At 30.6% G+C, this 12,370-nt stretch overlaps 2 protein-coding genes across 3 annotated transcripts; both read left to right on the forward strand.

Annotated features, from left to right (window-relative positions):
* Positions 1-659: 659 nt before the first annotated feature.
* On the forward strand, positions 660-3,421 carry Rheb (Ras homolog enriched in brain). Its single transcript, XM_088203159.1, has 5 exons — positions 660-763; positions 2,151-2,222; positions 2,299-2,506; positions 2,578-2,707; positions 2,776-3,421. The coding sequence occupies exons 1-5, from the start codon at positions 715-717 to the stop codon at positions 2,863-2,865; spliced, it is 549 nt and encodes a 182-aa protein (XP_088059285.1). The 5' UTR covers positions 660-714; the 3' UTR covers positions 2,866-3,421.
* Positions 3,422-5,891: 2,470 nt separating this feature from the next.
* Positions 5,892-11,951, forward strand: CycJ (Cyclin J). Of its 2 annotated transcripts, XM_088203829.1 has the most exons (7): positions 5,892-6,330; positions 6,407-6,511; positions 7,631-7,771; positions 8,768-8,939; positions 9,015-9,317; positions 10,556-10,712; positions 10,782-11,951. In XM_088203829.1, exons 4-7 carry the CDS (start codon positions 8,792-8,794, stop codon positions 10,924-10,926), a joined length of 753 nt encoding a protein of 250 aa, XP_088059955.1. In that variant the 5' UTR covers positions 5,892-6,330; positions 6,407-6,511; positions 7,631-7,771; positions 8,768-8,791; the 3' UTR covers positions 10,927-11,951. The 2 variants fall into 2 exon arrangements, with proteins under 2 accessions (XP_088059955.1, XP_088059954.1); XM_088203828.1 differs by lacking the exon at positions 7,631-7,771.
* Positions 11,952-12,370: the final 419 nt, after the last annotated feature.

Here is a 12,370-nt window from a genome sequence, read left to right on the forward strand (position 1 = left end):
GGGCGTCCACAGTCGTCAATCGCGACGACCATGGAAGGAGGTTTTGCCTAGTGCCGGAGTACACAGTACTCCGGAACAAAAGCCAGACTGGGTTGGATCTCAGTTGCCCATGGGCTGAAACTCTCTAGTCTAATGCATTTGCGGGACACGGGCGTGGTGCCCGAGACGTACCCTTTAGCCTCTTAAAATCGTAAAGATCAATCGCCTCTTTTGATCCTAAATAGCATTATTTAAATTTTATTAGTAACATTTTTATAATCCATGACGATTGGAGTTTGTGTAGTGGTAAAGAATATCAAGTATAAGTTATTTAAATAATTTGCTATAGTAAGAAGGTAAATGCAAGGATTAAAATGAACTCATTTAACAACAACATTTATCCTTATTTACTGCGATTGTCATCTATGCATAATATATTTTTTTGTCGAATAATCTAATAAATTTGAGCGATTTTCTTTGTTAAATTATATAAAAAATTGATGGCACAAAATTAAAATATATTATTTTAGAGTATGTCAAATTATATATTTGTTTCATCTTCGTATCATTAATTATAAATTTATTTAAATATGGATAGCTCCAAATATATTAGTATTAAAATTAAATCGACGAGTTGAGACAAAGAAAATATCGCAGTATGGTAACCCCGTCATATGGGCAGATCTTTGGTGTGTCTGCTTGGCCCGAGGCAGCTGTCAAACGAGAAGCGGCAAGATGCCGCCCAAACAGCGCAAAATCGCCATGATGGGCTACAGATCAGTCGGCAAGTCCCCTAAACGAACTTTGACCCTTCGATCGCCCCCGAGGGCGCAGGCTCTCCGCATAATGCAGTCTCGCTCCGAACGAAGTTTCACTGTCGATCCGCACTCGAACACTTATCGATCGAGCGGAGAGCGACGCCGGTTCTTATCTCCTATCGTTTTTGGTCAACGGATTTCAAAGGTCAACGGCCAAATGACAAACTTTCGATCGAGGTTAATGCGTCGGAAAAAATTCATGGCCATTTATATGGTGCGTGCTTAGATCATCGCGTTTATTTTTGATTCTCGTATTTTTTCCCATTTATTTGTTTACTTTTGTACAATAAACAATCAGGGGTGTAAACAGGATTAATAACCAATAAGAGTAATATAGTTAAAAGTCCATTCGAGAATATTTATTTCAAGGTTTAGAAAGAAAAATAATCAGTGATGATCTATCCTGAATGAGCACGATTCATAAGGAATGACTATTAACACATTATGGTCCGTACGGTTCAAGCGTTTTCATGCGTAATTTTTATGGACAGTCCATGGCATAAAGAAGTTTCTAATATAAGAAATTTCAGGTCTACATAAACATATAAATGCGACTATATTCTCAATCCAGTGAGTCGATTTGAACTCCAAAAGGTTTACAAATATACGAGAACATCATAATGTATAACTAGTAATTCTCTTATAAAATAATAACTGTATTGTATAACTGATATAAAATATATCGACCTTTTGAAGGAATATATTTTCTTCAGTAATTTTTTAACAATTTTAAGATCATAGGACATTTCTATAATCTTCACTTTTAACCCTTTGATTACCCAAATCCAATATATCGACTTTCGATACTGTGGCGAAAATTGCCGGTCCCGACGTTATCGTTGAATAAAGAATCGGGTTCATCTTTAAAGGGCAGTAGGGTATTTACTTTGGTGCTAAAGACATTTTTTAACATATATAATACATAATATTTATCTTATTATTATTTAAATTGATATTTCGATAGTAATCCTAAAAAACTCGGCAAGAGTTATAAAATACGTTAGTATTACAAAATTGCTTTTAAGAAACGTAGTTCTAAAATAGAAATAAAAAAACCACTTCTCATCTATGTCATGCACTGATTCATTAAGAGTTTACAACAAATAACAAAAACTTATTTCACACATTTTAAAAATCAATTTTCCTAATTGCCGTATTATACATGTATCGTTGTAATGTAAATTTATGAACTATTAACTGGTGACTACATCTTTAAGTTGCTTGGAAAGATTTTCTTAAGCACGTTGACGTTGAAAACTGATATTTTTACTGGCAAGGGTCCAAATAGTTTTAGATATATCGATCTTGCGGCCATAAAGAATTTGTTTATACAATTAATATATTTAATTTCAGGAAAGTCTTCTTTGATCATCCAATTTGTGGAGGGTCAATTTGTAGACTCGTATGATCCAACAATTGAAAATAGTAAGTTAAATTGTGCTTATCGTCTGTTTCAAATTGTTTATTTATTTTAATTTTGCTTTTTTAAAATTTATTTCAGCCTTTACGAAATCTTTAAGACTTAATTCGACAGACTACGAAGTCAAGTTAGTGGATACGGCCGGACAAGACGAGTACAGCATATTCCCGTCTCAGTACAGCATGGACTTTCATGGCTACGTGCTCGTTTACTCAATAACGTCGAGTAAAAGCTTCCAAATAGTACAAATAATTTATGACAAACTTTTGGACATTGTCGGTAAAGTTCAGTAAGTGCCTTTCGATTGATAATGCTTTATATTATTTTTATATATTCATTTATCTCGATATTTTTGTGTAGTGTACCAATTGTTCTCGTTGGTAATAAGATCGATTTACACATGGAACGAAAGATCAGCACCGAAGAAGGCAAGAGACTCGCCGAGAAATGGAAGGCAGCTTTCGTAGAGACCAGCGCCAAACAGAACGAGGTGAGACTTACGAGCGAAATCTTTTATAAATTAATAATTTTATAAATTAATAACTTTTTTTTATATAGTCTGTTTCAGATATCTTTCATGCTATGCTCGTAGAAATTGAGAGAGCCGACGGAAACCTTCAAGAGAAGAGTGGCTGCATTTTGTGTTAAAAAATAAACGTTTAAAGCATTTTACGGATTTCTTTGTAAATATATAAACAGATAAAAAATATTTTATTTATGTCGCACAAGTGTTCGTGTAGTGATAATCTGGGTGTACAAGAAGAATGTTGGAACTTTATCTATAATATCATTTAATTGATTAACGTTTTTGGTTTTTTTTTTATTGTAAAGAATATATTTTTTAGCATAAGAATACATGTTTTTAATTTAGTTAAATATCAGTTTATTATTATTATTATTATAAACAAGAATCATACTCAGAGGTTACTGTACATTTTTATTTTGTTCATTAAACTACACTGTTAGTACATAATGCTTTTTTTCAGAATGTTATACATTTTTATTATATTATTATAATAGCACCTAAATTTTACTTTCACATATTTATTAATATTGTGTTTGATTTTTACTTTATTAACTCCTGAAAGATCTTAAATATTATCATTATACATACATATATACTGTGTATATATAAATACAATATTTAATTGCATAATTATTCAATAAAAATTGATACATTATATTGCTGTACATTTACAGTTTATTTACTGACTTTTACTTAAAATATGAATTGTCATTAATTAAGTAATTTACCTCGTTAATTAGTTAATTCGCTTTGAATATTTATTTGACCTTGGAAGTCTGCTGATTAATATTAATTTTAGCTCGGAATGTGTTACACATGTTTCATGTAAAACAAATACATATTAAACTTTTAAATTTTGTTTCAATAAGCCTAGAACATTATATATTCATATTTTAGTCATTCACTATAATAAATATGTGTTTTTAATAGTGTTTAATATGTGATTACATGTGAGTCTTTAATTTATTAATAAAGTCAAAATAAAATATAACGTATAAATATTTCTAGTATATTGCTGTTCAAAGTAGTGATCTTTGTATTTCGGTTAAATATGGTTATGCTCTTTATGATCTTTACTAATGTCACCAGATCTTTGCAGGACATAAGTTGAAAACAATAATTTTTTAAAACTTGTTTATAAAACTAAGGGAAAAACCTATAAATTAAAAATTTGATTCATAAACACAATGCCGCCCAATGTTAATTTTTGCCGTCTTTACAGTACTACACTGTTCTTTTACAGCTATCATATTATCTTTTATACCAATTTCAGTTACTTTGGCACTATGAATTGATCAAGATATTTATTAGTTATTTTATTACATTTTATGTCTGTCTTATGTTAAAGTAAAGCATCTGCCAGTTGTGTAAATGTATAAAACTAATGGTTCCAATAATGTCAAAACTATTTGGGATTATAATGGCATTTCTTTGATTGTATTACTTTTAAGAGTAGAAATATTATCTGGAATTTAAATCTTTGCTTTCGGAATAACTGTTATAGATTCATTTCTTACAAGGTCAAATTTTGGAAAAAAATGTTTTTTTAACGTGAGGTCCCCATTGGCGTACATCGGCAAATCCAAAACAAAGCAGGTCTAAAAGCTTTCATTGAAATTTACCGTGAGAACAAAACTTCTTGCGCATTCAATGTTGTATATTTTTACAAAGGACTGGCTTCAGAAAAAACAGGTCCTCGAGATATCCTCAAAAAATTCTAATATGGCCTTTTTACTTTTAATATCCTCTTGACGTTTTTAAAATCTGGTCACCTTAAATTACATCCCAAAATACTCGTAATTGCTTTTGAAGCAAGGACGCAAGCACGGCTACGAGGACTTTAGGTATGTATAAATGCAATCATATTAAACTACGTGGACCTGACTCAAATTGTTGTATAAATTTATATAGTTATTAGATATATTTATTTTTATCTGGGTTAAACATTCAAATACGATTTTATACTACAAAATATAAACATTATACGCGTACTTTTTTCTTTATAAAAAGTTCTGATAAATGCTGTAAAAATCAGGTAAAATTATGTGTGATAAAATTATGTTATATATATTATATTTTTTACTATATAAAATACAGCTATAGCTTGATTTGCGCAATATATAGGTAAATCGAAACTTATAACTCCATACAAAATTGAGAAATAGGTTAAGAAAAATCGCGTCAAGTGAACACATATAATAATATATGTACATTCTCGTATATCATTACAAAAAAAGGTAGTGTGGTAAAAATATTATTTATTACTACCTTACAATAACTATTAATACATAATCAGTAACCAAATTTTGCATTTTTTTTCAAATGCTTGTAAATTTCTTCATAGTGCTTATATTAAAAAAATGTGTCTTCCTTTACCACGTAAATCGAGGTATGGGTGTACCTTTGCCTTCATTACTCTGTTTTATTTAGGGGTAATGTAATACGAAGAATATCTACGATTTGTTTCGTTGCCAGGACTGGTAATTGATTCTATTTAACAAGTTGTTCGAAGTTTGTTTAAACACAAGCAGCACCATCTAACTGGCAAAAAAGATCTTCCGTCATTTTTTGTTTATTCATGGATGCTGCGAGAGCTAAAAAAATATCACCACAGAAATTTTTGTTCGGTTAAAAATGTCTGAAATAATATTTTTCAACTCTAACTAGTATACCTCAATGAACTTTTTTTAGAGCTTAGGGCGCTGAATATTATCGGGTCGGTCCTGTTCGTAGTCGTTATTTTAAACAAACTGGCTAACAAGCCAAAATACTTAGAAGCTAATTTTTATTATTGAATTCTGATTAAAACTATGGTAGTTATCATGCTTACGAAATTTGATATACACATAAGCTTTGTTATATTTTAACGATAATTAAATTGATATTAAATTAGAATCGGATAGCGTATCTACAAGTTTATGGTATTTTTTATAATATAAACGAAGGCGAAAATTTAATATTGAAACAAATCAATAAATAAATAAAATAAATTTAAATAATATCATTTTTCATTATAATTTTTAAGCAGGTACAGTTTTGTGTTATTAATATTTTTTATTATGTATATAATTTTTTTATTTAAATTTAATTTTAGTTGGTCATTAAAACATTTGTTATTACAACTGTCAAACGTCATGCAAAATCTCTCGTTTTGGCCAAATATGTTCCAGACGAACGACCCGCAGTGGGGCGGTTAGCGGCGCGGGCCCTAGTGTCACTTGAGTCGTGGCACCGAAGGGTCAAAGTCGCTTGCGCGGCGCGGTCGGTTGTGGCGCGAGACTCGGCACATGGTGAAGCCACGTGTTTCGGGGGCAGCGTCGCAGCCCGAAGCGGCGCCCCGATCCGCGACTCCGCCGCAGCCCCGTCTGACCTCCACAATCGACCCGCGCGAATCTCATTTCGCCTTTTCCTTGTTTTTACACCGTTTCGGAACAATCTGCCCGGTCATCGATTCGACTGCAACCGCGTGGGTACACCATTGTTCTGGATTGTATTGAATCGGTACGATGAGAGAACCAGACTGGCGGTGTGACCTTCGCGACGACATGTGTTCGACACGTGGCTCTAAAAACGCGCAAAAGAAAATCGTGAGTCAGATCAGATGTTCATTGTCACTTTGCAACTATTATGTGTTGGATCGCTGATTAGATGGTTTATTTACAGGTGCGATGCAGCGACGGATGGAAGACTGAATATGATGCTTATTTTTTGAATAATTTATTGAGTAAGGAGGCTAGCAGAATCAAAATCACATTATCATCTCCGCAGGTTTGTATGTTGCATCATTTTAAGTTGTTACCTTTTTAGGTAGATTTCAATAAAACACTACGCCGACTATGACACAGAGTTCCAAAAAAATACCATTCTTTTCAGATTATGATCAAACTTCTGTGAAAATTTGACTAATCTGAGCCACATTGTTTCAAAAATTGTATTTACTAAAGTAAGGTGACCAGATGTCCTTTGAACAAAAAATTACCTTGAACAAATGTCAGAGGTGACCTTTTTGTTTAGCTCCCTCAGCATCCCTAAATGAACAAAATTTTCCGAAATGACCTTTTTACCTATCACAGCAATTTGTCCTCTTCAAAGAAAAAATTCTGAGATGGCCATTGAACAAAAATTTCTGAAATTACTTCTTTTTAGCTCATGCAGCAATCAATTTTTACCTACTTCAGCAATTTATTCTTCCTTATATGTTCACTGCCTCCATATATGAGTAAAACATCAAAACTGCCATGGTTATCGTTTTAGTTACAATTTTAATATTCACTGCAGTGTGCCGTACGCGCATCCGTGTTTTAGCTTGTTATCTAAATAATAAAAAATAAAATAAATGAAAGAAGAAAATAATGCAAAATAAAATTAACAAAAAATATAATAAACCCAAATTATGGACAATAAAGTAACAAACTTAATTGCATACTAAAAAGTTACTTTACGTGGTAATAAAAACTACATAAATCATACAAAACAAAAAATATAGCTAAAAATGAGTTACTATTTATAGTAATCGATAAAAATACTCGATATAAAAGCCAGGCTATCATCGCAAGCCTTACATTGCTAAATATGATATTTATAGGTTTTACTGATCCTACACATTTTGCATTCTTTTTTTCTTGTTAAGTAATTTGATTTCTTTTTCGGGTTATTTTTTTGATCAATTTTGGGTAGCCTGTGTGTAATTTTATTTTTCGGAATTACTTTTTTAGGTAGTATTCGTATAAACTAAATTTTTTATTAGAAAATTTGGTCTTAATTTGTTGAAACATTTAGATTTGTTATTAAATATTCGGCATGCGCAATTGTTGTCTTTCTAAAAAAATATAGTCTTCATATCACTATCATCAGTAGACCAATCTTCATTTACGTTTTGAATTTCAGAATTTCTTTCGTCTAATGGCAAATTCACAACTTCATCTTCACTTTCTGATAGTGAAGATAGTGAGGATGGTGAAATATTTTCAATATCAAGATCACTATTACTTTCATTAACATCTCAATCAAGTTTTTCCATAACATAAGGTACTTCTTCTTGTAAAAGTTGGGAAATGTGCGTATTTGTATCAAATTTTAGTTTTCGTGTAGAATGATTTGATCTGAGTAAGGGTTCCATTTTGGGGTTAATTGAATTGTGTTAATTACTAAATCCATGCATAATTTGTAATAAAAATATCTGTTTTTAAAACTCCACACAATAAAACAACACTCTAGAACAGGCATGGCGAACCTTTTTGGGTTCGCGTGCCAAAAATCTTTAAATATTATTCCTCGATTGTGTAGCGTGCCCAAGGAGGAAAAAAATTACCAAGATAGAAAATTTTTTTTTTTTAAAACGATTGTCGTTTATCTTAGAAAACATTTGATAATTAATAAAATGAAATAAATAATAACTCACGGATTATTTAATCAAGATTTTAATTTCTTAAATTTAGAAATTAAAAAAATATTTTCGAACTTGGAAATCGTTTGCGTGCAATCCAAAATCTCAAACGTGCCACCTCGGGCACGCGTACCCTAGGTTCGCCATGCCTGCTCTAGAACACGGGTGGCCAACCCGTGGGGCTGCATGCGGCCCCGCCTTGAACATCTTTCCGGCCCGCGAGATTCATCACACTTTTACAAAATATATTTATTTTATAATGGCCAATACACTATAGACAATTTTTCACTCCAAAAAATTTTCTATAGTGTATCTAAACATATACAATTAAATAGACTCGTTATGAGTTATTCATGGGGTGTTCACTGTTCTGACCAACACTCACTCACACCTAACCTGTCCAGCAGTTTAGGTGTGAGCGAGATATTTTATAAGATATTTATAAAATAAATAATTTATTGCCCATTTATATTTATAAATGTTATATTTTTTATCAACCTATATTTTTATTCTAACCATTTGATATCTATTCTGACCCTGAATAATATATTTATGACCCAAAATTAAATTCCGACTATTTAATTTGTTGCCATTTTAAATTAATAATATACATATTAATCATCATTTTTAATTTACAGTTGCTTCATCGTGGGTATTTAATAATGCGTATCACTGAAATAGTCAAAGAACTGAATTTAGGAAATTGTGTCCTTCACGCTGCTGTTCGATTGCTCGATTTGTTTATGGATGCTCATGGCATAAGTGCGGAACGTTTACACGGAGTCGCATATGCTTGTTTGTTTGTTGCTGGTAAGTTTATCTTAAAATACAATTCAATATCAATTCATTATCAATGATTGTAATGATTTTTTGATCTATTTTTAGCTAAATTCGAACTGGAGGGTCGTCAATTGCCTCAGTTCTCCGAAATATGCAAGCTGGGTAGGATCGAGCCCATTCCTAAATACGAATTACTAGAGTTGGAATTTCAAATTTTGAGCTATGTCAATTGGGACATGTGTATGCCGAATGTAACAACGTTTCTCAACTTTTTTAAAAAATTCACTCTATCCAACAATGACTACAAAGAATGGAGCATGAAGGTCTCACACGCGAACTGCACATATGAAGAGTTGAAAACTATAATCGAGAATAATATTAATTTGTATCTCGCTGCTACTCTATTAGGTTTGTTTAAAATATTATTTCGTAAATATATATGCAACATTACGATATGTTGACTGGATTATTGTACAAACGAAAATTCCACACAGCGAAAATTCTGAACATGGGTGATTGTTTGATTGTTAAATATATTTTACTTACAATTTTTTAATACCAACTGCTTTATATTCTTCTCTATTTTTATATACCAATATAAATTGCTAATATAATTGTAAAATATTTTTAAAACATGATATTTTTTATATATATTGACATATTCTTAAATAAACATGTATGTTCAGAATTTTCCATGTGTGAAATTTCATTGGCTCAATAATCACCAAACCTTACGATTTATACAAACACAAAGTTTAAATCAATGTCTGATTACAAAATTCTTCAAGTCTGTGTAAGATATATGAATGACATATAACTGCAGATATTTCATTTAGTAGTACTTGCTATGCAAATGCAAATTTAACAATGTTTGATTTAAAAAAGGTAAAAACAAAGTGTGACACAAGTAAAATACATATTCTAACAGATTCAAATATCTTATTTTAAGCTAAGCTAAGCATATGACATGAAATTTAAAGTATGACTCTTTGATGCTGTACTGTGGTTATGCTATTATATGTTTATGATAAGCCCACATTTTAAAATTAAATTTAAAATAGTTTAATCTTTGCTGTCGATTCTTTTCATGATAGCTTAGCTCTAGACTCCCACATTACCTTATAATGTGGGAATTGAAATCCAAGTATCATTAATCAAATGCCTATATATTTTGTAGACTTCTCTTTTGAGAAGATATGGAAATATCATGGTCTAGCTTTTTTAAAAATGTGAAATGACATTTTTAATACTTAATGTTAAACGATTTACTAAATCCCATCTCCACGATTAATCTTGTAGAAATAAAGAATCAGTAATCGCTTTAATGGATTTGAGTATGTCATTTATAAACAGAAGTGGACCAAGATTTGATAATAAAAGCCAAATATATTACTTCTATTTGAGTATTTATTTCTAGAAATTTTATCACCTCTTCATTATTGTTAAAAAAATGGTAGTTGATGAAAAATAAAATGGTTGAAGTGATTGTATTAGGTAGTGATATATCTATTCAAAATAATTCATGATATTTGTATGTTACTTGCTCATAGGCTGGAACGAAGTGTTATAGTGCAACTACGATTAAAACTCATTTGAATGCCTAATTTTATTTTATGTATATTCTTAATTTATATTTTTCATTTCAGATGTGCATTTAACGCTTTTACCTCCATCTTTAGTAGCAGCTGCTTGTCTTTTAGCAGCTCGTCAACAATTATACATTAATTATTGGCCCGTAGAGCTCAAATGGTTTAATTTGTATTCATACTCGCAGATAGACATAGTAGCTATAAGGCTCACAAAGTATGTGACTAATTAATTACAATTTTATATTCAATCTTGAACGTACTCTAATGTTTATTTTTTAATTAGCATGCTAAAGAAGAAAGATCAATACAATGAAACAGTAATTTGTAAGAGGCGACATGTTTCCGAACAATTCGACGATGAAGACGACGGATACAGCACTGGCAAGAGTTCCATCGACGGCAGCGCCAGAAAGAGGCGCAGGGTGTGATAGCGAAATAATTTATAATAATGGAATAAATGCTGTGATGATTATTTTTAAGTCTTAGTTACGTTTAGCTATGGATGTCCTCCGCATTGTGATATTTAGCGATTTGTATTGAATTTGTGAGATTGATGTTTTATATACGCAAAGTGTATATATTGTTTAAGAGTTGATCTTCAAAAAAATTTATGACATGTAGTGCAAATCAATAGCAATATGTTGAGATGTGAGATATTCTATACGCTTCCGGAGTGTTTACCGTTAATGTGATTTCCAGTATAAACGGTCAGTCATGTTGTTATAATGCTCCATTCCAATTAATTTTTCAATCAGTCTATATTGGTACATTAGAAAGATGCCTTATTAGTGATTAAAAGACGATATTTTTTTATGAAGTATTTTTATATAGGCAACAAATCTAATGTGTTGCGAAACGACAGTCTTTAATTTAGTCATTAAAAAAGTACTTATCTAGAAAATAAGTTTATAATATGATAAATAAAATGGTAAAGGTGATACTTTTACTTTTTTATTTATCTTCATATCAACTGCTTTTCTTTCATATTTTTATATGCTTCAGTCTTAAAATATCTATTTAACAATATACGGGTTTATCATCACTTGTTAAATAATGTATATTTTTTGCAATTTTTTTATTTTACAGTGGGGACCAAATTTGTGAGTGAGGATTGTTACGTTTATTTTTGTATACTAGTCTATTGTATTGAAGAAGTGCTTCTGTCGTGAGTTGGTTAACAATTTTGCTCCGCTGATGTAAAAATGGTATTTGTCACAATATTGTTTCTTCGTTTAATTATTGTCTAAATTTAATGGATCATATTTTCCTTACTGTGCATATACATAAATGTTTGTGCATTTAACAAAATATAGGATTCAAATTGGAATATTTATGTTTGTATTTGTATTATTTTTTACTAATAATTCATTATTTATTTTTCTATATATGCAATAAACCGTAAATTTTGTTTTTACGTCATATATGCAAAACGACAATAAACAAGTCATTATAATGTGAGTTTTTTTTATTGTATTCATAATCTATACATTTCATTATTAAAAGCGAGACTTGCATTATAAATGTAAATAGTTAAATCTTTTCTAGTGTTTGGAGTAGCGATGGCATACGGCACACTACCGATATGATTATTTACAAGATATTCCACTACGAATTTCTAGATCAACGCAACTTTATTTAAAAGAACATTTCGTTGGTAGGTATTTGAATAATTATTTTAATTATAACAATGTAGTAAAGATTCAATAGCAGGCTTTACAAAAATTTTTTGTTGTCGATCAAATTTATTTGTTTTATTTAAACGTGATATGCCAGTTGTAGCACATTCGTTTTAATTAACAAATTAATATAAAAAATCATTTTGGTTATATATATGTATATATGCACTTTATTAAAATAAGGAAAATTAAAAAT

Source organism: Plectrocnemia conspersa, unplaced genomic scaffold (genome assembly GCF_051122295.1).
Source record: "Plectrocnemia conspersa isolate PC_06_02 unplaced genomic scaffold, ASM5112229v1 ptg000014l, whole genome shotgun sequence".
In the NCBI taxonomy this organism is placed as follows: Eukaryota; Metazoa; Arthropoda; class Insecta; order Trichoptera; family Polycentropodidae; genus Plectrocnemia; species Plectrocnemia conspersa.